Below are 25,016 nucleotides of genomic sequence, written 5' to 3' on the forward strand. Positions count from 1 at the left end.
AAAGAATATCCCGCGCGATAGTAGGGAAAACATTGAAGGGGTTGGGGGAAGTTTTCGCGGTCATTCTACCGACGACTTTTGACCGCGCAACAAGGTGACGTGGACCTCGCTTGAAGTGACAGTTAGATTCTTGTGTCGGGATTCAAGGTTAATAGGAAGTGTCGTGGACTATCCCGCGAGTGTCTACCGCGGTAGGAATATTTTATATCGCGGCGCGTTTTATACCGGTGCTTCGTGCAAGTTTTGTGTCGTTCGTTACACCGACCGAAGTGTTAAAGTGACAGTTAGACCGCGCTTACGTCTCAGGGTCGTGTTTAAAGATTTAACGGAAGTGTCGTGAATATCCCGCGAGTGATCTAGTGCGCGGAGAACGTTATTTTATTATAAAACAAGGATGCTTTTTCGTGATCGGAATATTGTTTCGCGCTTTCGGGATATAGTAATTCGCGTTTCAATTTATTTTTTAATTGATCGTCGTACAGCCGGAGTACGCGTTATCTCTTGCGGAGTGTCGATTTTCTGTCTGGTAAGACGTGCTAATAGTGTATAGTGACCGGCAATGATGACCTGACACACTGTGGTGACAGCGGCTTACGCGCGTGAGTTAGGGTGGAGTGCGTTAGGCCTTACCGCGGATCGTGTACGTGAACCTTGGAGTATCGAGAGAAGCGAGAGAACGAGGGAAAAGTTGGAGGAAGGCATCTTCATGTTCTGTTCTGTTCGCGACCGTGCGTGTAAGAGAGAACGCATGAGTGATCGCTAAGAAATCATTATAGGCGCCTCTAATGATTTCTTAGCGATCACTCGTGCGTTCTCTCTCACATGCACGGTCGCGAACAGAACAGAGCATGAAGATGCCTTCCTTCAACTTTTCCCTCGTTTTCTCGTTTCTTTCGGTACTTCAGGACTCACGTACGCGATCCGCGGTAAGGCCTGACGCACTTTACCCTAGCTTACGCGCGTTAGTCGCCGTTGCCGCAATGAGTCATGCCGTTATTAAAGGTCACTACTATTACATGCAATTCGGGAAACGGTATCTTCTGCTTGAGAAATTCGCGTTACGCCGGATTGTGCGATGCGTATTTTAGTAGTTTTAAATTTCTATTTAAACAATTTTTTCTTGTTTTATAATAATTTAAACTAGGTATGAGTGATAGTGTAATAAAGTGCGCGGTAAATATGTGTCATAGTGTTATGAAGTGCGCGGTAAATATGTGTCATAGTGTTATGAAGTGCGCGGTGAATATTATGTGAGTGAGTGTGAGTGTGAGTGTACAGTGTCGCGTTTATGTATATAATACGGGATGCCGCGTTTAAGTTATTACAAAACAAGGTCGCTTTTCTCGTAATCGGAATATTGTTTCGCGCTTTCGGGATATAGTAATTCGCGTTTTTAATTTATTTTTTAAGGGATCGTCGTACAGCCCGGAGTATTCGTCGGTCCCTCGCGGAGTGTCGTTTTCTGTTTCGTTAGACGTGACTGATAGTGCGTGCGCTACTGCACGCAATTCGGGAAATTGGCATCTGCTGCTTGAGAGATTCGCGTTACGTCGGATTGTGCGACGCGTATTTTAGTAGTTTTAAAGTCCTATTCGAACAATTTTTCCTTGTTTTATAATAATTTAAACTAGGTATGAGTGATAGTGTAATAAAGTGCGCGGTGAATATGAGTCATAGTGTTATGAAGTGTTATGAAGTGTTATGAAGTGTTATGAAGTGCGCGGTGAATATTATGTGAGTGAGTGTGAGTGAGTGTGAGTGTACAGTTTCGCGTTTTTGTTTATAATACGGGGTGCCGTGTTTTAATAATAATTTAAACTGTGAGTGATAATGTAAATTAACGAGTGATAATTTAAATTATGAGTGATAGCGTTAGGGGTTAATGACAGTATTTCGCGAGAGTTTCCAGTGCGCGAAAAGATGACTCGACGACGACGACGACCTCCCATCTGAGAGGAGGAGCAGGCCCGGGGGGTATCCTGCATCGGCGGAGCAACTTTAAGGTAAGCATTAATTTTTAAATCAAAATCTTTATCAAAAAGAAACTAACATGTCTGAATTAATATTTTCCTATTTATGTTACAGTCACCGGCAACAACTCCGCTGAAGCTCATGCAGATTCGTGAGTCGCATGCTTTTTTTTTTTTTTTTTTTTACAAATTTCTTATTTAATTGTTTTTATTTCTTTTATTTTAATTGTTATATTACATATGTTTTATGTATACTTATATATTTTTATATGCATATGCTTTAATATATATTACTTTCAGAGAAATAATGCTTTTTTTACAAATTCTCTATTTAATTGTCTTTATTTCTTTTTATTTTAATTGTTATATTACATATGTTTAATGTATACTTATATATTTTTATATGCATATGCTTTAATATATATTACTTTCAGAGAAATAATGCTTTTTTTACAAATTCTCTATTTAATTGTCTTTATTTCTTTTTATTTTAATTGTTATATTACATATGTTTTATGTATACTTATATATTTTTATATGCATATACTTTAATATATATTACTTTCAGAAAAATGATGCTTTTTTTTACAATTTTATTATTTAATGAATTAAATAAGACAGCTGTCTTATTTCCTTGAATTAAAATACAGGCGCGCGCCTGTATACATATATTACATATATTTATTTGCAATAATATTATATTGCTTTAGGAGAAATGATGTGTAGGATGCATCAAAAATTTTTAACCACACCGGTTGTACTTGCAGAAAATATGAAAAGTATATACAACCGACAGTCCGCAGTCTGTTTAAGTGGGACGGAAAATTTTTGTTGCATTGTACATTAAAAACTTATATTACATTATACATTGAAAATGTCGGATCATACACAATTCGGTAACTCGAATTTCATACTACTTAAAATTATTTTAGACTCCGCGATGTTACCGAGAAGCGGATCTGAGATATCTGCCGGCGACGCCACGAAAGAACAGGACAGACAGTATATAGGTCTGGCCTGTTCTTCTATCCGATGACAGCCGAAGCGTTGGCTTCACACGGACGAGCCTCTGTGTCTGTACGCGTGGAAGCCGCAATTCCGAGTTGGGCTCTCTGGTGTCAGCGACTTGACACATGTCGAAGTTTGAAATGCAAGGATCCTACCTCACGACGGAGAACACAATTCTTCCTCGTAAAACGCGAGCCCTCGCCGTACCGGTGTGAACGATGCGGTCGTCGCGGGGTTACGTATATTACTTGAAGACAAGCGGCACTTGCGTCGTGGTGCTTAGGTAAGAGACACCAAGGTTACTCTAACACTCGAGATCAAGATCGAAGGCGACTTAGTTTGATATTATTTCTCACGTAGCGGCTGCTGGTTTTTGTATCAATTGCGGCAGATATCGCAGATCTTTCGATCGACCGTCAACACAAATATTCTAAACCTGGAGCAAACCCGTGCACAGTACATTTACATCGATGACCCTCAGTTTCAATGTAAACAATCTATCAGAAAATTTAATTCTCCCTTGATTCTTTCCTAATTTTACATGTTTTTATGTTTCGAATAGACGAGGATTTACGTGAGCCTACGCCAAAAAAGTCCAGAAGCCTCAGTGATATTTTTATGAAATGGTGGAAGGTGAAGAATCACAAGCTTGCATATAAATTATTGTATATGGCTCAACATGGGGACAGAAACGAGAGATACAAAGCTGTAACTGTGTTGGGTTCTCTGACACATTTGAAAGGTGAGATTTCTAGCTGTCAGTATTTCTTTAACTGTAATTTTTATTATATAATGTAATTTTTTTTAGACTGGCAGTATTGCCATTTGGCTCAAATGATGGATGCTAAAACAGCAGTAGCTCTTGCAAGAATGCCAAATATTAATTCCTCATTTTTTCTACAACCACCGTATTATCATATACAACATACCTTAAACGTGTGTATTTAAATTTAATTTTAATTTTTTATTTTGATTAAGTATTTATCAAAGTTTTACAATGTCATAAAATTACATTTGTGCCAATTATTATTATATAGCATAAGCACTACTGTTTCTTTGCAGGATGTACTAGAAAAAATACATTTGCTGTTATTAAATTTGAACTCTTTATGTGGCAACACACATCTTTGTCTTACACAATTTCTTAGCAAAATGTTCAAAGATTCACACCGAGTAAGTGTATAAAATGAAAAAGAAATATATAACACATACATTATTACAGTATTATATAATTAAAACTTAATAAAATCAGTATTAATGATTAATTAATTATTTACTGTAATTGGCAGGATCTTGTAGAATGGTTTGATCATGATCTAACCTGCTTGGGTCTTTCTATGGAAAATACTACAATTCGAGAGGACGAATTGCTAAAAAGTTGTGTTCGTGCAATTTGTCATCATTCCTCTGTAGAACAATATGCCAAACGTACAATATTAATTTTATATTAATTTTACAGATTGATATACATTTTCTATCTTATTTTATTTTTAAATTTCAGATTTAATTAATGCTGGAGCTTTACCAATATTGACTGCATTACAGAAAATTTGCAGTGATGACGTAGAAATATGTATACTACTAGCAAGGATATTATCCAACATATCACTTCATTCTGAATATTTAGAAAATATCTATGAATCTGGTAAGTTAAAATTAATATTTTTGCTATTTATTATTACATTACTGACATAACTTTTGTCGTTAAGGATGGATTGGTATATTATCGCGTTGGTCCCGCAGCGACGACATTCGTCTGTCAGCACAAGCGATCAGTGCATTGGTAAATCTAGACATAGACGGAAATGAAAAAGCAAAATATCCGCAAAACGTTTATCTTCTTTATCCTACATATCGAGTTCACGCAGCTACGAAAATGGACATCGTATTTCTGCATGGATTGCTAGGTGGAGTTTTCGTTACCTGGAGACAACGTGACATTGACAAATCTTCATTTGGAGTTGTAGGTTTGTTAATATCTATATGATTATCTAATTCTTTAATTTTTTTTTTTATTTGTTTTTATATTTTTTAATTAAATTACGTGTTTAATTGTAGCTAATAACACAGTCGAGACTACAGATTATTTGTCTACTATGATCGATGACGATCGTCCTCAGGAATTCTTTAAAGATCTGGCTCGTGATCTGCATCTACGTGAATGGAGAAAAATAGGCCAAGATTTTGAAGTGGTATTGGACGATTGTCCGCAAAACACAAACGCTTGTGCGTGTGGACCTTATTTTTGTAGAGGGTACATTCCCGTATATCCAACATTTTTTAATTTAAACTTAAAATGATAAAATATGTTTGCCTGCAAATTACAAATATCGAGTTTTAATTATTTATTAATTTTTTGTACGCTATGTCTTTTTAGAGATGACGTTTGCATGAGATGCGACTCTGACTCTACCTCTAAAACACTTTGCTGGCCCAAAGATTGGTTGTCTGTAGACATACCATCTTTGCGAGTTATAGGTGTTAATTATGGTACAAGTTTATCTATGTGGACTCCTTTTTGCCCAATAGAAAGCATGAAGTAAGTACTGTGTTACTGTATTTGAGCTTTCCGTGTAATAAATTCAGGTATTAAATATACTAAGAGTTACGATTAATCCATCACATTTATTTTTAGGAGCACTATTAAAGAGAGAAGCGAAGAAATCGTTACCAAATTAAAAATGGCAAACGTGGGCCAACGGCCACTTATATGGGTCGCGCATTCAATGGGTGGATTATTAATTAAAAAAATGCTTGTTGAAGGTACGCGTAAATTAAAAATTTATACTTACTTTTATGTAAGTAATATGTGTATTGATAAAATTATTACTATTGCTATTATTAACATTGTTATATCGTAACTAATGTTCGTAGAGTGGAAAACTGGAGACAAGCACGGAATCTGCAAAAGAACTAAGGCTATTCTATTTTATGGTACTCCTCATAGAGGTTCGCATGTGGCGGCTTTAAAACAGACAACGCAAATGTTACTGTGGCCAACAATCGAGGTTCAAGAATTACGCGAAGGTAATCATCAATTCGTTTCTAAATTTAATTAACGTGTAACAATTTGTTATTTTAATCTAGTCTAACATTTCAGGATCGCCGCATTTGCTAAAACTGCATGAAGAATTTTTGAAAATGTTAAATGAATGTCAGATAGAGATTGTGAGCTTTGCTGAGTCTAAACCTACGCTTGTAACCTCGCTGAAATTTCCCTTTCAATTCGTCAGCCTTAATTCAGCAGGTAATGCTTTATATTATTAAAAATACATTGATATTCCGTTTTCATTAATTATCGGTTACAAATCAGCTTATCTTGATGGTATGCAATTGCAGATAAATCTAAATTTATCTAGATTCTTATTAACAACACACGCCATACAAATATAAAACGATATACTACTCATATTTTTTCAGATCCTGACGTAGGAGAATTCTTCGAGATTCCGCAAGATCATTTATCGATATGCAAACCGGCTAGCAGGTAATGCATATATTTAAAATTCGGTATAGTTTAAAACATCATTGGATTAAAGGAAGACATATGTATAAGCTTTATCATATCGTTAATCAAGTCATCTTTGTCTAACTTCCAAGGATGTTTTAAAACCATATACTTGTTGAATACGGTTGTGTCTTTTTACGTAATTATAACGGAACACGAAGTGCCGAGTACACTCATGCTATTCCATTTCTTTTTTTTTTTTTTTTACAGACAATCGTTTTTGTATCAGAAACTCTTGAGTGTGCTCAAACGCCACGTTAACACTCGGGAAGAAACAACTACCCCATCGATTAAGAACCTATTGTCTTTGTTGAGTAAGTTATTTTAATTTTATACAAAAATAAAATATACGAATTTTATATATTTTTTATATTGGAGCCGAATAGATGTACACTGAAAGAAAGATGTTTGCTGCGGCGACAGCAGCTAACGTTATGTAAACCTAGCGTAGGGTGCATCGTCTCACACGAAGCCTGTAATACATGTGCCGCGAAGTGCCGACTACCGAAAAGATCGAGAGAACGCGTCTCACTACTTTTAAGTTTATTCCTACCACTTTTTAGCGATGCTAATTGATACTCTCGTTTGGTTCAGTTTGTACCGAGAATAAATTCCAGTTTAATTTTTATTAGGGTTATAAGGAGACGTTTCGTTGTGAGTATAATTGCCATTTTCTTTTTTACTTATCTCTATTTTACATATCTATAATTTCAGACGCGTCGCGATAACATTGGCGTTAGAGTAATATCGGTTCGGGTTGAGAATGACCGATTTTAATGTGATTATTTATTATTCTGACTAGAATAAATTAATCCCTTCTTAAGGCAAATAGTAGAGAATTAATGAATAATTCGATGTCACAAATTAATGAACACAAGGTATTATGAAATATATGAGGAAGTACAAAATTCATATATTTAAAATTTAGATACGATGATTTCGTATTAAAATGGACAAGCATTGATAAAAAAAATAGGGTAGAAATGCTGATAAATCTCTCGTTACTTACCTGAAGTGCCAAATAAATTAAATGAATTCTCGGTATTAATAGGAGAAAATGCAATTTATTGCCGTTTAGAAATTCGTGTCGTAATCAGGATGGTGACGAGTTGATAGATTCGTGGTACTGTCATAACCGTACTTGCTACTCGTATGCGAGGGATTGTAATAATAACCGTTCCACTCGGATCGCCAACTGTCGTACATATTGTATTTCTTATCTTGGAAAGATTTGTCAACCAAAATCTAAAAAAAAAAAAAGTTTAGAATAAGCATACTACGTGCAATATGCAATTGGTTCGTGTTTTGTATATTATGCTTTAATTACCTTATTTGAAGTCGATTCAAAAGACTTATCGTTCCAAGAAACGTCAGGATCGGTCCATATCGTGTGTACCGGTTTCGAGTAGTCACTTGATCTGTGACTCGATGTGTGCTTCGACACTTCTTCGTCGTAAATAGTGGACATAGTCGGCTTCAGTTTCGATCCATTTTGTCTATTAACGAGCTGCAAAACAAGTTCGTTCATCGTCTCTGTTTTCGCTGATTGTGATTGCGTGAAAATCTCCGATGGTTTTGATACTTACTACAGACACTCCAAACACGATAATAAATAGCAGACCTCCGACACCAATCACTATCACTGCGATTGCCCATTGAGGTATTAATCTATCGTCTTTCTCAATATATTGGGGCATATTCACTTTTGGTATAACTGCAGAAAAATTATACGTACATATAATAGATAAGAAAAAAATCGAAAAAAAATTAATGCTTGATGACGCACCTACAAAATCAGTGTACTTAGGATCAATAGTGAATGTTCCCATTCTTAATGGACCTTTCATGCTGCTTGTTTCATTCCATCGATTAGCGTTGTATGTTCTGAGCGAGTCGTGGAAAATTACTTTAAGTTCTTGCGTATTCACTTTCTGTTGTAAATTGTTTAGCTCGACAAAGTAGTCTACCAGAATGCTGCCTTGGCTGAAAATTAATCATTTTATATTTGCTGAGTTTTAATACAAAATTATCTTAATTATAACTTTTTTTTTTTTTTTTTCTTTGGTTTTATGTCATATTTATGATTCAAAGCTCTGAAGTTTTAAGCCTAGTGACAGTATTTAAAATTACCTGAAGGAGTCGATCCTTATATTTTTGTACCAATTCATTAAAACGCTGGATTTCGAAAAGATAAGGTTCATCTAAAAAAAAAAAAAAATTAAATGTGATTTAAACAAAAATATTATTTTGTAAAATTAATAGAAAGCTTGGCGAAGATGTACCTCTCGTTCCACGTGATTTGCAAGCTCCTGCCATTCGCGAGTATTTCGATCGAGTAGCTCTGGCACCCATGTCGTGTTCCCGATGATACGTATCGTTCCGGCAACTTCGCACTCGTCGTCGCACACGCCGGGAGTCGTTGGCCTCATCGTCGTCGTCGTCGTCGACGTTGACGATGTGCTCGAGATCTCGTTTGTGCTAGGAATAAACGATGCGTTCATCGATGCTACCGTGGCAGTGCGCGCTGCCTCTAATAATTTCTCGATGGAGATCGGCGTGGTGGACGGGGTAGGCCATCCGGTAAACTCTGTAGTAGCTCTGAAATTTATCGGCACGATTCGAATTAAAAATTGTACTAAATAACTAGAGAACGTTCCAATTTAATATTTACCGAAATCACTAGATTAAAGAATCTACTCTCTTAATCATAATTAAAATATAAAGAAATGTAAAACTTGTTTACCGAGTCGGCCATCCCTTTTGTATTTTTGGCGTTGCCGTGGTTGGACCTTCTCCTCGAATTGTTTGCGGAGTAGTTATTTTATGAATCGGTTTGCGACCGCCTGGTCTGCTAGGAAATACGATTTTCAAACCGCCAGCTTTCTTCGTAGACGCTTCAAAATTGGTCCGTTCTGTTATCGTCGTATTCTGCTCGTTAATCGTGTCTTCGGCTTTACTGGCCGGGATAAATGGTTTTGTTTTCTGTTCGTAATCCTTGGGTAATAAGGCGGAGATGTCGACTTTGGAAGACGCGAAGAGGTCCTGGATGGACGAGGCGATCTTTTCTGGAGAGACGCCTGTACTTTTTGGTGTTGTCGTCGTTGTCGTGGTCGTTGTGGTCGTTGTGGTCGAGATCGTAGTCGTAATATTCTTTGATTTAGGTTCTTCTTCAACCTTCTTTTTGTCGTAACCAGGGGGTAAAAGAGATGAAATGTCGACCTTAGATTTGGCAAGAATTTCGCTAAGGAGAGAACTCTCCGTGGCAGTTGTATCTTCTTTCTTTAATTTATATCCTGGAGGTAAGAATGCGTTGATATCTTGAACAACAACGCTGGGTTTAGGTTTCGCTCGTGGCGTAGTCGATGCGGTCTTTATCTCTGCTGCCACCGTGGATGTCGTTGGTTTCGAAAACGACCTGAAAGAAAAATGCCAATTACGTTCAGTAGAGTTTTTAACTGTTAATTAATTTTTGATTTAATTGATTGGTATACAATTACAAAATTTATTTCTAACATATCCTACCTGAAATTTGTTTTGGGAATTGCACTCGGAGTGGTTCCTCTCGGTACGTAATTCCGAGGCAGCAAACCCGCTAGGCTATCGACCGTGGTTTCAAATCGCGGCTTCGTTGTGCTGGTGCTAGTATGATCCAATTTTTTATCGTTGTAACGTCGTGGTATAAACTTGCTAATAACCGGCGTTTTGCCTGTAGTAGTGAAACTTCTACGGGTTGTCGTTGTCGTAGTTATAGTCGTGCGATCTCGTTCGGCCAGGACGTCCAACTGCAACGTATTACCGGCATTTCGAAAGCCACCCGTACCGAGGATAGCCGCCGGCAAAAGATCGCTAGACAGCTTAGATTGCGCCCAGTCGAGCTTGTCGATGATGCTCTCAGTGGACGGTGGTAGTGACGTCTTCTTACTCTCGGGTGATCCGTCGTGAGCTTCCACCTGCTCCACACGGTCTACTACCGGAAAGGGTAGAAAGCGCGCACCCGACACGCTGCGGCTGGTTTGTACGGAAGCCAGGATCCTCGCAGAATCCTCAGTAGTTACCTCTGGATGTTCCTCGGTGGTTTCGGCCAACGAGGGCGACGACGGCGTCGGCGGCGACGCTACTTGTTCTGTAGGAGTCGGCGAGGTTGTCGTTGGAACCGATATTGTGCCATTTACTACGCTTTTTGTGGTCACTACGGATACAACGGCACCGCCTATCAGAATAGAGCTGATATTTCTTTCGGCGGAAACATTTTCTGATTCTTCCTCTGGTTCTTCCTCTAATTCTTCCTCTGGTTCTTCCTCTGGTTCTTCCTCTGGTTCTTCTTCTGATTCTTTTTCTCGTTCTTCTTCTGGTTCCTCTGGTTTCTTTTCTTTCTCCTCGAGAAGAGACGCATTAAGTGTAGTAATTGTTTTATCATTACTCTCCACGGACGAACTTTGTTTCAATTCCGTCGACGATATCGGATTAATGACTTCTCCTTTGACGACTCGCGACGAGTTAGAAGTCGATCCGTGCGAAACGTCCTTCTCTCTCTTCTCTAGAACGCCGTGCTCCGATTCCGCCGAGTTTCCCGGCGTGACATCCTCTTCTTCAGACTCCGTGTCTAAGTAATCGAGGTGTTCGCCGTCTGAAACGGAGAAACGGGAAGATATTATATTACGCTTAAAGATGAAATCTTATACAGATTAGCGGAAAGAGAAATAAACGTAATTGCTGCGATTAAGGACGAGCGAAACTTACCCGCGCCGTCGTATCGGGAACGATTTCCGTTTTCGTACTCGTCGTAATAATAATATGTATTGTCGTCGTTATTCGTTGGGAGATCTTCGAGGTAATCGCCATCCCTGGCGTTGTCCCCCGCCTCGATATTCGGCGCACTGCTGGTTTCCGGTGGAGATCTTTCTCTCTTCGTTGCGCCATTCTCGGTATCAGAGAGATCTCCCTGCTTCTCCTCTATCTCTTCCACCTCGTCCTTCTCCACATGTTCCTCTCCATGCTTATCTTCATCTTCGTACTCCTCGGAGTCGTACGTCAGTTTAGATTCCTCCTCCTCCTCCTCCTCCTGCACCTCGTGGCCGCCTGCCTCCTTCGATTTCGACGTGTCCATCACATTGTTCTCCGCCGGCGGATGCGCCGGCGATGCGTCGGCTCCTTTACTCGGCGGCGATGCATTGCGGTCCTGTTTCCCGTACACCGAATTCGCATTCGGTATCAACTGCGAGAGTCTGTTCCAGGACCGCGCCGTTTCTGAAAATTCAGAAAGTACTGCGTTAGTATTAATTACCAATAATTCATCAATGATTTTCGGAATGCCTTTGATTTCTCGTCTCTGTGTCGCGACTCTTTCCATCGCGAGGAAAATATATCTTTCGCAAAATTCAATGCCGATTCTAGCAGGTGTATATCAGAATTTCTCGCAAAGTCGAGCTGCGCCGATTGAAAATTTAGAAAAAGAAAAAAAAGAAAAAAAAATGTAAAGACAGACTTTCTACGTTTTTACGCTTCGTAAGAGCATCCGGCCCGCGAGAAGAAACGACCTTAATTTCTTCACCTTGATTTATTTAGGACGGTTCTTTCGCGTGATGCTCCCGCGACGGGAGATGAGTCTTCTTTTCGCCGACGTGGTCTCTTCCGACTTTCTTAGCGGCGCGTGCAAAAAAAAAAAACGTAACGTCGCGAGCTGACTTATCCGGTCTTCTTTAATCGCGGGAAACCGCGGCGGTCTTCAGCGGCCGATTTTCGACGCGGTTGTTTCCGCGTAATTGTTGCTCGAGGTACGGGCGTACGATAACGCGACGGCAGCTATCCCGGACCGAACCACAATGCACGACAGAATGCATTATCGTAGCAAGGTGAAAGGCGAGGTATCGCGCATTTCGCGCCGTGCATTCAAAGTCGAGGAGTCGCGCGGGAATAATTTATTAGCGGCTTGCGCAATATACCGGAGGATAAAAATCTCCGGGATGGATATTTACTTCGGGACCCGTGTGTCGAAGGGGACAGCTTTGTGGAGAGTACGCCTTCACGGGGAGATAAAGAGCAACGAGAAGTAACGTAACGAGAGCGATATTACGTCGCGCGCTATAATAAAGGCGCATAAGATACAGATCAATATGTCAAGCGAGAGAGAAGACGCGATAAATCACGTAATTTTATTTTATTTTGTTTTGCTTTATTTTATTTCTCGTGTAGGGAGCGTAATTTGAAATAAGAACAACGAGGTCTTGGTTAGATTAAGAAATAAAAAAAAATATATTTTACTATACGGATTATTTGTGCATCTGCTGTTTTTTGTAATTACTACAAAAAGCAAATGGGCATTAGATAATTATATTATAAATTTACAAATTTAGTTATATTTTTGCCGAGCGATACTTCGAACTTCGTTTCAGCTGCGGTTCGCTCGTTTAGAGAAAAAATAAATCAAAAGAAACGAGCACAAAGATTTCTTTCATTCTCTATTGCCGCAATTATTTTTCGCAATCATTACATAATTTGTGATCGGTTACAGATCTCGACAATCGAGACGAAGTCTCTCTCTCTCTCGACTCCGCTCTTTTCTCTCCATCCTCCCTCTCTCTAACTAGCCGCTGAGCGTTGAAATAATACGAGCAGCCTCCAGGTACAATACGCAATTCAATCCCGAAGTCTCTTTGTTGTCCACGCGACGGTGCGCTCGTATTGTGTTCCAGAGTGTTGTAACTAGAATAGCCCCGTAGGCGTAAATAGTACGATCGGATCGGAACGGAGGTGACCTCGGGGGGACATACTTCGGGCGTAAATTAACCCGGGGATCATCGCGTTTGCGACTATACGTTTAATTTCTCGATCACGCGCCGCGGATTCCAAGGCAATTAATTACAGGGCGCGAAGGCGCGCTTTAATTCAACGCTCGATTCTCGCGAGGCTAAAGCTGGGAGAAACGGGGGCAATTTTCCTTCGCGCCGATTTTGCGTTTCCGCAACGATAGATTTCCAGCACCGGCCTCTTTCTTCCAAAGCCGCAGAAATTTCCGCCAATTTTATAACACTCGGAAAATTATATGTACCCGCGATTTCTCCGGCAAACTCGTCCGCGGCTTTCTCCCTCGTCTCTCCTTTCGGTTCCCTTTCCCCTCCTCCTCCCTTACGAGACCGTGCAATAAAATTGAAAAACGGGTTGCGAGCCCGCGCTCGTGTTATCGCACGCGCGCGCGATCGAGCGCGCATTAATCACGGCGATCGCGCGTCCCGTAACGACCGCCGAAATGATCTACGATCGTCTTCGTCCGCGCGGAACGATTCGCGCGCGGTCGCCCGATTTTTACCGCGCGCTCTCGCCGTGAGTTATGCGGCCGCAAATAGCCGGGATAATTATAATTACGGCCCGGCCACGGCCCGATCGCATTCACCACGCTTCACAATCGGCCCGGGATTAATAGATCGGTGCATGGGGCGAGTATAAATTAAGGCGGGGTTTCCCCGGCGCTACCACGGCCGCGCGGGGTTTGAATCTTACAAGGTGTTTAAGCTTATCTCTCTCCCTGTCCTCGTCCTCTCTTTCTCTATTTTCTTTTTTTTTTTTTCTCTCTCTCTTTCATCTCGACTCGGTTGATGCATCGCCGCGAATCGATCGCGCACGACCCCGAGGCATCGCTTAGGGCGAAAAGCACGAGAGACGCGAAGGGGAAAAGCGCGACGGGCACGGGTAAAGTGATGATTGCGCGATGCCGGCCCCCATCGAGAGGCAAATCTGATTAAAGGATAAATTAGATTAGCAATCCCGCGTCCGTCCGGAGATCGGACGCAAAATGAACGAGGGTTAAAACGCGGCGTTAATAAACGATGAGGTAAAACCGATTGGAGGACGTGGCGCGTAATAGACGAGCCAGGGTTCCAGTGATATGAATGAAGTAATTGGCTGACGGCGCGTATGAATGCGACGAAGGAAATATAAATATTCCCCGCCTAGCGTAGAAAAATCGCTGAAAAATTTCCTCGTCTATTGTCCGCGTTAAATACCGCGGGTGTATCGGCCATCCTTTAGTGCCGCTTATTTAAACGTGGGCTTTTAAGGCCGCGACGAGCGAGGATGCCGCCGGAGGGGAAAAATCCACCTCCGTAAAACGCTAATTACATCTGCCGCGCACGATGATTGCTACCTCGCCGGTTTAATCGCGCATCGCCGAGATCGCTATCGAGCGCGGCCGATCGCCGCGAAATTCGTCCGTAAATATAAAATAGGGGCGATATTTATGGAGAAGCCCCGCGAGTAACAAGCGAGGCGGATTAAATTGCGCGGCTCGCGTTGCTCCTTTTTAATCGGCTGTCCGCGCGAGAATTCATCGGCTCAATCGCGCGCTTTAATTACCGATCGCTTCGCAAATAAAAAAAATATAAAAAAAAAATAATAAAATAAAGAGGGCTGCCTTTTCTTTTCTCGGGTACGTCGCGAGGGTTGTTCCTCGCTCGTGCAACGTGTCCGCGACACGACGGGGCTACGGAGATCGGCTTCGTGCCTTATGCGGGAGAGATTCCACCGCGGTGACTCGGAGCAGGTCATATTTTACGCTTAACGCCGGACATTATCGCCGCCACGGGCGGAGCGGCGTACACATATATACATACGCGCGAATAATGAAATCGCGGTAATAGATAATCAGTCCGCATTACTCGGGGAATGGGATTAATGACTCGCACGGCCCCAGAGATCCTCGCTTTCGACGGGCAAACGGAGCGCGACCGCCGCTCGCGCAACACATATGCTTTGTTACGTTTCCACGCGACTTGCTTTCCTGAATTTTTTCTTTTTTTCAACGAAATTATTTAATAAATTTTCGAACGAGAGCGAGACAAGGAGCGGGGAACATTTCGCAAGGCTTCCTTTTCTTTTCGCGATTCTTGCGCTCTTAGAGCCTCTTACTTATTTTCTGTTCAAGCAGGCGAACTCTTAAAATTTACTAAGCACCATCGGCGAGTGCTAAATGTCATCGTGTCACGTAGCGAAACGCGCGGGGCGTTTTGAAACGGCTTTAATTTTCCGCAATGACGAGATAATGAATAAAGAGACAATGCTATGAGAGCATTACGGAATTGTTATGCGTGCGGCTTATGTAACTCGGCTTTTTAAAACGTCTCGCGCAATTCCGCGCGTCGCGAGCATACCGCGCCGCGAAGGATGTATGTCGAATCTGATTCCCGACGTTTCTTCGCGCGGTTTAATCGTCGCGGGATAATATCTCGAGGTGAGCGGCCAGCGAGCACGTTTCCCGCCGGTTAACGCAAGCTCCACTCGAGCGGAGCCTTCCTTCCTTTTTAGGGTGAATTTCGACGAGCGGTTTCTCACCCCGAACGTCGCCTTACCGAACGTAATCGCGTGTCGGGCGCTCGAGATCGCTCAGCTGGCGTGATCCGCGAATAAACGCTTACACGGTCAGTTTCGCGGGCACTTCCCCGTTGCGAGAGCGATACTTTCACGACCGGGACACGGCGAGGAAGTGCCCGCTCTCGATCGACGTTGCGACCAAAGGCAAACGAGCCGCGCTCTCCTTTCGATCGTCCTTCGTTCAATTCGAGCGCCTGCCGGCGGACATGCGAGAATGAATTCCTAGATCGCGATCGCGCGTATCACTCCGGGGGTCTCCGTGTGTGCTATTGCGCTTTAAATTATTATTATACAATCGCGTGTAATTGAACAGCGGCAAAACGCGCCTTCAAGGATTGTCTTCTCAATGGAAAGCGAAAAAAAAACGCGACGAGACATCTTATCGCTGCAGTCAAAAATACGATTACCGACGTTTTATAATAAATGCGGATTAGCTTTTAAATGCGTCGACAGCACTTGTAATAGTTATAAAAATAAATGGACTTTTTCCCCGGGAAAGTTCCGCTCTTTCGTAATTTAGTCATTAAACTAATGAGGAACGTGCCGGGAAGGCGTCGCTCATAATTTCTCCACCTTGCGTTTGTTTTTTATTCTTTTCTTATATGTCAACACTTGTAACTCATCTGCAGCACGAAAAAGAAGAAAGATAAAAAAAGTGAAGCTGTGAAACACTTTCTACAAACTGGTTTTAGATTTCCTCGCAGGTGATTATGTCAATTAATTATGCTGCTTTTAGGATTTCCTAGATGCTCGTTATTTACTTCCCTTTCGTTGCCTGCCAATTTAACAGTCGACTAATTAACAAGCGGCTCATTATTATTTCTAAGATCCTTTTTCTAAATGTATCCTTTCGGCTCTTTTTTCCTCCCAAAGTATTTTCGCGCTGATCGATAAAAAGAGAATTTATTCAGTTTCGACTTTTGCGCGTCGTCTAAGCTTTAATTATTCATGCACCTCCGAGAAAGTAGATTTATCGGATTTCGATTCAAAGTATCGACTTCTGCCGATACGAAAGTTAAGCCTCGTGAGCATCCTCGTGAAATCGCGAAGTCGCTCGACGTCGCGAGTAACATATTCAAAGAATTTCCACGCGCGGAGTCTCACGCTCGCCGAATGTTTCGCGGCTTCTGCCGGCAGGACGATTTCGTTACTCCAGTTATGTTAATAGCCGGCAAAGCGCAGAACTCGTTCTCTCCTTTCGAGGGAAACGATGTGGGACGAGCAGGGGATTAAATCCGTGATCGCGAAATCATCGAAAGGGCTCGATATCGAGCCAGAAACTGGACGAGATCTCCTGATAATTCGGTAACTTTTGGGCGAGGTCGAGGTGTGTTACGTGAACGCTTATCACAATCGAGAGAGCCCGGCTCCATTTCTAATCCCACGTGCAGTAAACGTCGAACGACTCAAGTCGATCCGTCCAGATTTAAAACCCGCACGGAAGCGCAAACACGTGGACATAGAAATCGACTGGTTCGTCGGTAAAAATTCGTAAGAAAATCACGCCGATCAATTTTCTCATTCGCGTGCTCGCAAATAATCTACGCAAATTTGGCTAACACGTGCGATAAACGTCGGACGACTCAAGTCGATCCTTCCAGATTTAAAACCCGCAGGAAAGCGCAAACACGTGGACAAAAAAATCGATTGATTCGTCGGCAAAAATTCGTAAGAAAATCCCGCCGATCAATTTTCTCATTCGCGTGCTCGCAAATAATCTACGCAAATTTGGCTAACACGTGCGATAAACGTCGGACGACTCAAGTCGATCCTTCCAGATTTAAAACCCGCAGGAAAGCGCAAACACGTGGACAAAGAAATCGATTGATTCGTCGGCAAAAATTCGTAAGAAAATCACGCCGATCATATTCCTCATACGCGTGCTCGCAAATAATCTACGCAAGTTTGGCTAACACGTGCAACGATCAACGTCGATGGGTGCCGAGTTTATTGTACCGTGAAGCTGATTATCTAACCCGCTCTCGCGCGGTCAGCACGCGAGGAATTGCGCGGCGTTTCAGGGGAAAAAGGAGACGTTTTACGTATGCACGGCCTCTAGTTCCCCGTCTGTTCCGCGATAGTGAAAACGAGGCCTAAATACGGTGCACGCGGTACGTCGATACGAAACGTGCTCGCACGCATGAAAGAGGTACTTTCTAACGTGGCCGCTGACGAGGCTCGTTTGGCGGACGGCTGTCGACGGCTCGCGAACGAAAGCCATCCTTTTTCCAGCAGCCGAGCCCGCCGACGGTAATACCACAGCTGACGGCAATTTAGCGAATAATATATATAATTAAATACCGCTTGAGAATAAGAATAACTTTTAAGGTGCTCCTCAAAAGAGCCTGACGAGCGGCACGTCTCTATTTTTACTCTCCATACTCTTTCATTCGAATAATTCTCCACGAACGTGTGTTGTAAATTGACGCAAAAAGTATCACGAAAACATATGCAAATAAAGATTTGTCTGAGATAACGTTAACGACGTGGAGATTGCAAAAGCTCACGACTTACAACGAAAAATCAACGGTGGAATAAAAAGGAGTAGTAAATTTGCAAATAAAAAGTATGCCGCGCGATTAATTAATGCGGTTTGGAATTTTTTTCTTTTTTCTTTTTTTTTTTTTTTAATGAAAGAGAAGCGGTAGCGAAAGAACGTGAGGTGAAATAGAGTGTAACGAGTAGACAGGTAGTAAACACCTAGGCTGGTATCTAGCAGAGCTGCACCTTAAGCTGCAGAGAGAGGGAAATGCAAAGAGAGAGAAAGAGGAGACCGAGTAATAGACGAGCGATAGGTGCAACATATGTGTATCCTTTCAGATTTTATTTCTCACTTATTTATATGATTTATTTATACGACTTATTTATACGACTTTATCTTTAACTTTCTCTAAAATCTCCCCGAATGCCGCCGCTGCTCTCTACAGAAAAATCACGTTATTACTATTACGTAGAGAAATTTTTTTTTAACACGTATGTTATTACACTTTCTCGGCAGTCCGCTGTGTTTTCTTTCCACGAAAGGAATTTTCTACCGCCGTCCTTTAGCGTGCTTTAATGTGATCCACCTCATAATGAGATGCAACCGTACATCGTGATTAAATAAGCATGGATACGATCGATCTTACGTAATTCAATCAAACCCGTTGCCTTTTGCCAGTAAAAAGGTCTCTTCATAAAGTCGTATAAGTTTAAGCAGCCATTACGTGAGCAATTTCTTTACGTTGATCTTAGAAATGCTTAAAGGTCAATTTCATTGACCACCGAGGTGTGGCTGAAGTAGCTGGAGGGCGATTTCGAAGGGAAAATTTCTAGCGTTCGAATTAATCGGCTTAAGTGTTACGAGAATTCGAAGGATACTAAAAGTCGAAAATTCAACATTTTTATTTTTCCCCGTTTAGAAATAAGTCGGCGCTCACGAAAATTCTAGGTCGCGCGCCGTAATTATTACTCTTTTTAATTAAAGATGTTACGACGATCCTTTATGAAGAAAGAATTCATCCTGGGCGATATATTTTAATTAATAATAATTTTCAAAAACTGCGTGGATAAATGTCGAATTTTGTAAGTTTTCGTGAGGAGATAATGCAATCGTCATTATGAATGTGAAGGACTCGAGCTCTGTAGCGCGAATTTTTGTTGGGCAACCGACGTTTTCTTCAGAGCAGCGATACGTGCATTCTTGGCCTACGAGCGACGAGTCGGACTTTCCCAATCTCGTGATTTCTCGCTGCTCGCGATGTTGCGAGGCGTTTCCGATTACTCTCATCCGTGGAGGATCATCGGGATAGGCGTCGTGAATCAGATCCGATTGAGAAAAGGCGACGGCGGCTTCGAGGAAACGAGGCGCGCGAGGGAAGGTCGTAAGACTCGCAAGTGAGCTCCGCGCGGCTGTATTTCTCAACTCGACGCTCTGAATTCCTCGATCGCATGCCCGAGGAACGGTGAAAACGAAAGAAAATAAAAAAAGAAAAGGATAAAAAAGAAGGCGCGGTGTGCATTACGACGAGGTGCACGCGTGAAAATGGAAAGCCGAGGAGAATCTAACGCCACGTTCGAGCTGTTCGAAGTGGGTCGAATGTTAATCGACGCTTAATGCGTATCAATCGTTCACTCCGCGGATATGAACCGCGACAGATATAAAAAGTTCGTCCCTACTTTCGGTCCCCGGCGTGCAGAAATATTTCTGCATTTTAATTCGCATAAATTAAAATATATTTTTCAGCAGGTATCGCGTAATATTACTTATACAGAGACTTTTCAGCGTCTCGCAAACGTTTTATTTCGTCGTGACTCGAACGGGCAGTCTTATTTATCGAAGGTATTTACTTATCTCGCCGTTTCGCCGCGCGAGGCGAGATTTTTATCCCGGTCCCTCCCTTTACAATGCGCGATTCCCGCAATTTATATTCCAGATCTGCGTACGTATTTGGCGTTTCAAGGTGCGTGAGGACTACTCCTCCGCAGCGGCGAAGGCAGCAGCGCGCGATTGAAGCGGAGAATATCATCGGCATATCGATATTGCGCCTCGCGAGGCGAAGAGACGAAGAAAAATCTACGCGGGAACGTGTTCGAGAATTTTATTTTATTTATTTTTTTCTTTTTTTTTTTTTCTTACATCGGTACCTACACGATCGGCTAGAATCGTAATGGCAAATTAGAAAAATCTACGCGGGAACGTGTTCGAGAATTTTTTTATATTTTTTTTCTTCTTTTTTTTTCTTACATCGGTACCTACACGATCGGCTAGAATCGTAATGGCAAATTTCCCATTTATCGCGCATCTGTCTATCGCTTCGCCGACCAACCCGTTTAGGGCAGTCATCTCGAACGTGGAAGGTCGTTCGTTGCCACCGGAGTCGGCTCTTAACACCGTCGAAATTCCTGCGACCTTTAGCGCCAGCTTGTACCTTCGAGGTAAACGAAAAGGGCAAAAAGGGAGACGAGGGCGACGGGAAGGAATGCGGACCGGAGCGAAAAGGAACTTCGACCACTCATCCTCGTGACGCGGGGACTATTTTGGGATTCGCATAGCTGATTAGGACGAACCCGATCGTTTCACTTTCGTGCCGAATCGAAAGATTTCCGAGCCTCCAGCCACGGCAAAAGTTGCCTCGACCTTTTCGAAGAGGCCCCCGCGCGAGATTTCATTGAAGTCACGTGCGATTGCGAGAAACTTTCACGGATTGATGCCCCGTCGTGGGTACCGATCGCGGCGATTCTTAAAAGAAGAAGAAAAAAAAAAGAAAAAAAAAAGAAAGAAAGAAATAAATAAATAACAATTCCCGACTTGGAGATGCGATTGCAATTTGAAAATTTTCGCATGTCAATTCTTATTTTTAGCATCAAGAGCGTCAGATTAAAAAAAGATGCTCGTTGATTACTTTCATTAAATTATACTTAGCGACTTCTTAAGTCTGGATATTAATGTCTTGAGTAAGATCGCCGGGAGAATATTTAACTCGCGATGCCTCTCGACGGGACAGTCTTTTTTTTTTTATTTCTTTTTTTCTTCTTCGTTAAACCTCCGGCGAAATCGCGAGAACGAAAAGTTACGACACGCGTGCATCTCATAACGGCAAGTAGCTCCAACGAAATAATAATCAATTTCAGATACGACCAATTGCCAAGAGACAATGTAATACACCGCGGGATAATCCGCGTAATCGGTCTCGCGGAGATCTGGAAATTGTGCAAATCGGCGTCGCGTGCCGCTCAGCGTGTCTCGTTTCTCGGAGCGCGGAATAACGAACGAGCGCGGATTTCTCGCACGTCCATGCGTAACGCGTGGCGCGATTGTTTGACAATCATTTGCCAATCCGTCGTGTTCGCGTGCGTCCGACGATAAGCGTAACAATGGCGAACAAAGGAGGCAGGGCTCGGCGAAGGATGGTTGCGCCCGGTATTACAAATCGCGGCGCGAGGGGGAGGGAAAGGTGCCCGTGCCCGACAAGGGCGCGGTATCGCGATAGTCCCCGTCGTCCATTAGGCCCGACAATAAGGCCCCGAGGAGAACCGCGGTTGTCGCCGTTACGCGGCGGCCGTATATCGCAATCCCATTGTATCGCGGATCGGGGCTGCGGCGCGGAATTACGTCGGCGCGGAGCAAACATCGCGGTCGATTCGTGACCGCGAACCATTATCTCGCGCGCGAACGGCGGCGTTTTGCTTTTGCGGTCGCGGGATATTTTCGAGTAACCGAGTCAGACGCCGGCGAGACCGCCGGACCGAGCAAGATTCCCGGTATCGTGCGTTTCGCAAGAAACGGCCGCGGCTTATCTGGATAGATTCTATCATTTCCTGACTGCGAATCCTGCCAATATGGAGTTGCTTTTTTTTTTTCTGCAAAGGGAAAGCTCGAGTGGTTTTCCGGTAATTTACGATCGAAGGAAGAGAGACGCTACATTTTATCGCGAGCTATTGAATTTCTTTTTTGTTGCTTATTTTGATTTCGCGGAGGCTTTTAAGGGTATTCGCGTTGGGCGACGATTCCCCTCGACACGCATATCGAAAAAGGATTGGCGTCGGACCGTTCCGATCATCTGTCATTCAAGTATAATGAGGTAAAAGTAGGACACGCCGCATAAGTATGAACAATACGTAGCATCGGCCGTAAGGCGGATTTTAAAATTCCGTTGGTTCTTAACTGTAATGTATGCTCGCTTCAAGTAGCCAGCGTTGTACGCTTTGACGCGCAGAATTAGGGAGTAATTAATCTCCCCCGTGACAGAGTTCGTACATCAAGTTCTCTCAAAAATCACAAATTATCTAGACCACGTATTACACGAAAAAAAAAAAAAAAAAAGCGCGCCGATACATTCCGTGATAGTGCATGCGTGCAGAAATCTAAATGCCCCGGCCAGATGCCGTGGTCCCGTCACTCCGTGCCCTTCTCGATAAAATATCCTTCACATTCACCGAGAGCGTACCCATGAAAGGCTCGCGAGCAGTCATTATAATCTCAAGCGCACTTCGACAAGCGGAGGCGAACGGCAAGCGGATAGTTCGAAACCAAATTGGAGATCGGCTTACCTTCTTGGTGACCGACGGCGACGAGCGCGCAGATCAGCAGCAGGCGGAAGAAAAACACTCGGCCGTTCGAGGCGGCCGCTTCCCGTCGACACCTCGGCATATCTCCCTGGGCCTCTTCGTGGTCCTCGATGAGAGTGGTTGCGCGCGGAGCGGACACCTCGCAAAATCACTCGCAGTTCATCGCGCGGGCCGAGAGCGACCGGCTGGTCCCCATTCGACGCGGATGTCCAGCGGATCCGCGCTCCTGCGGACGTGAGAACTGTCAGTGCCGTTAGCCGCACGCGGTAAGGACCATCGCTGTCGGGCACGAAGAACCGCGCCGTTCGTACGCGAGCGGCGGCACGCTTGTCACTGGCCAGGGTAGAGCGGGTAGAGCGGGTAGAAAGCAAAATCCGACTTTCACTTGGCCGAGCCGCGAGCGGGCTCGAGGCGGAGCTGGCACGTCGAGGCCGCCAGGATCCACCGTCCCTTCCAACGGCTCCGCTGGTCTCCCCCCCTCGCGTCCCCCCCTCGTTCTCCACCTTCTCCGGCAAAATCGACGGGGTCTCGCCCGCTGCGTGCGTTTTGGCGCTCGTGAAAATGATCGGGGACGGGAATCGACAATGGGGCCCCCGGCCGGGGAACGCTCGGCGATGACAATGGGCTGCGACCGTCGGCGACATCCTTCGCGCCTCGCGGGAATCGCACGTGGATAATGCGCTCGGGCATTTCAAAGCATGACTCTTAGTAATGCTTTCATGCTGAGATTGGAGTCAAGCCGACCCAGCGACTCGTATAAGAAAGTACTCGGTCCTGCAAAAGTCGATATAAATTATTCGATAACGTAAACGCGCGCCTAAGCTGGTTTGCAATTTAAATTCGACTGCACTCCGTGTAATTCTAATTATATAAACTGTTTTATCGTTCTTTGTTTCAGTTTAATTTGATACAAGTCGCGAAAAGACTTCTCATGCTTTCGCGCTACGAATTTGTTCCTCCTGTCTCTTTACTCGCCAGCTCATTAACGCGAAGCAAAGTTAGGAGTCGACATACAAGGACAATTAAATGGAAAGTACTCTAAATGGTAAATTGATTGAATGGAAAGCACCTATCGTGTCTCACAGCGATGACACATGAAATATCTTAGAAACATTTTAACGAGAGGTTTCATTATTTAAAAGTGAGATCTCGCTCTCTCTTTCTCTGCGCGTTTCATAAAGAAAACGAAATCTTTAATATAATATAATATAATTTACAAAACGAATTACGTTTGCTTTATATAGAAATCTTGAAGTTTATGAAAATATCGATTTTCTATACGAAATAAATTTGAATAATCGTTCACTGTGCAACATGCAAACCGATTAATTTTACTTGTTCGTAATTTGTATATCTCGCTGTCTACGTTACTGATTCTTTAAATTCCGTGGAAGTGCAAGTCGACCCTCGTTTACTACTATCACACGAACTCGGGCACGCGGATGCTGGCAGATATTAATAAGATCACCTTGTTACCGCCAACTGCTTGCCTTGGTTCTTCATTTGTGGAAGCGGGTCGATAAGGCCTTCCAAACAAGCTTTCAGGATCGCTGACCGGTGCGAAGGCGAGGACACGCCGAGAAATCGCCGCCTTTTCTCGGTCCAACGAACGGTCGATGAACGTTGAAGGGACTCTCAAATTTTATAGGCGACGACAGTTTGCACTTGCTTGCGAGTCCCTCGAAAAAACGTTGGCACGGTGTTTCTCCACAACGACGTCTTTTTTTCCCAAATAAAAATAATCCTGTGGATGGAAAAGGACTTTAGTACGAGCGAGAGAAACGGTTGGGATTTACAAAGGCAAATAATGTAACAATGTAGATTGCGCTCGAAGCAAAATTACCTCGATCGTACGAGTAACAGGAAACGCCGTAATAATCTATCTAATCGATCGCGTTACTCGAACGGTGAGAAATACGATTCGCCCCGGCGAGCCGAAGGAATCGGATTTCAGGGTCTCCCACGGCACTTCCTCGACCTCCGGGCAGGCCTTCGCAAAAATCCGCTCTCCCAAGTCCATCCTGTTACCCTACCCCGTTCGTTAACCCTCGCCAGATCGCGGCTGACCTTTACCGGGTCCCGCCCGGCAATCGAGAGTACGGATTGATCCGGATGGG

General features: G+C 43.2%; 2 protein-coding genes across 3 annotated transcripts; one reads left to right on the forward strand and one right to left on the reverse strand.

The window, feature by feature from the left end:
• The first annotated feature begins 2,941 nt into the window (after positions 1 to 2,941).
• LOC139112242 (protein SERAC1) lies at positions 2,942 to 6,845 on the forward strand. Of its 2 annotated transcripts, XM_070673140.1 has the most exons (15): positions 2,942 to 3,261; positions 3,339 to 3,466; positions 3,541 to 3,720; positions 3,787 to 3,914; positions 4,041 to 4,151; positions 4,268 to 4,406; positions 4,480 to 4,623; positions 4,688 to 4,945; positions 5,037 to 5,232; positions 5,356 to 5,517; positions 5,614 to 5,741; positions 5,853 to 6,005; positions 6,079 to 6,225; positions 6,399 to 6,465; positions 6,697 to 6,845. In XM_070673140.1, the coding sequence occupies exons 1-15, from the start codon at positions 3,197 to 3,199 to the stop codon at positions 6,812 to 6,814; spliced, it is 2,124 nt and encodes a 707-aa protein (XP_070529241.1). In that variant the 5' UTR covers positions 2,942 to 3,196; the 3' UTR covers positions 6,815 to 6,845. The 2 variants fall into 2 exon arrangements, with proteins under 2 accessions (XP_070529241.1, XP_070529242.1); XM_070673141.1 differs by lacking the exon at positions 3,339 to 3,466 and having other exon boundaries at positions 2,943 to 3,261.
• Positions 6,846 to 7,530: 685 nt separating this feature from the next.
• On the reverse strand, positions 7,531 to 23,953 carry LOC139112237 (uncharacterized). The gene is made up of 10 exons (XM_070673132.1): positions 22,882 to 23,953; positions 11,227 to 11,733; positions 10,009 to 11,113; positions 9,230 to 9,901; positions 8,769 to 9,084; positions 8,617 to 8,687; positions 8,273 to 8,469; positions 8,073 to 8,200; positions 7,814 to 7,993; positions 7,531 to 7,731 (listed from the first exon to the last, which is right to left on the reverse strand). The coding sequence occupies exons 1-10, from the start codon at positions 22,979 to 22,981 to the stop codon at positions 7,561 to 7,563; spliced, it is 3,447 nt and encodes a 1,148-aa protein (XP_070529233.1). The 5' UTR covers positions 22,982 to 23,953; the 3' UTR covers positions 7,531 to 7,560.
• Between the last annotated feature and the right edge of the window lie 1,063 nt (positions 23,954 to 25,016).

This window comes from Cardiocondyla obscurior, linkage group LG27 (assembly GCF_019399895.1).
Source record: "Cardiocondyla obscurior isolate alpha-2009 linkage group LG27, Cobs3.1, whole genome shotgun sequence".
NCBI classification, from domain to species: Eukaryota; Metazoa; Arthropoda; class Insecta; order Hymenoptera; family Formicidae; genus Cardiocondyla; species Cardiocondyla obscurior.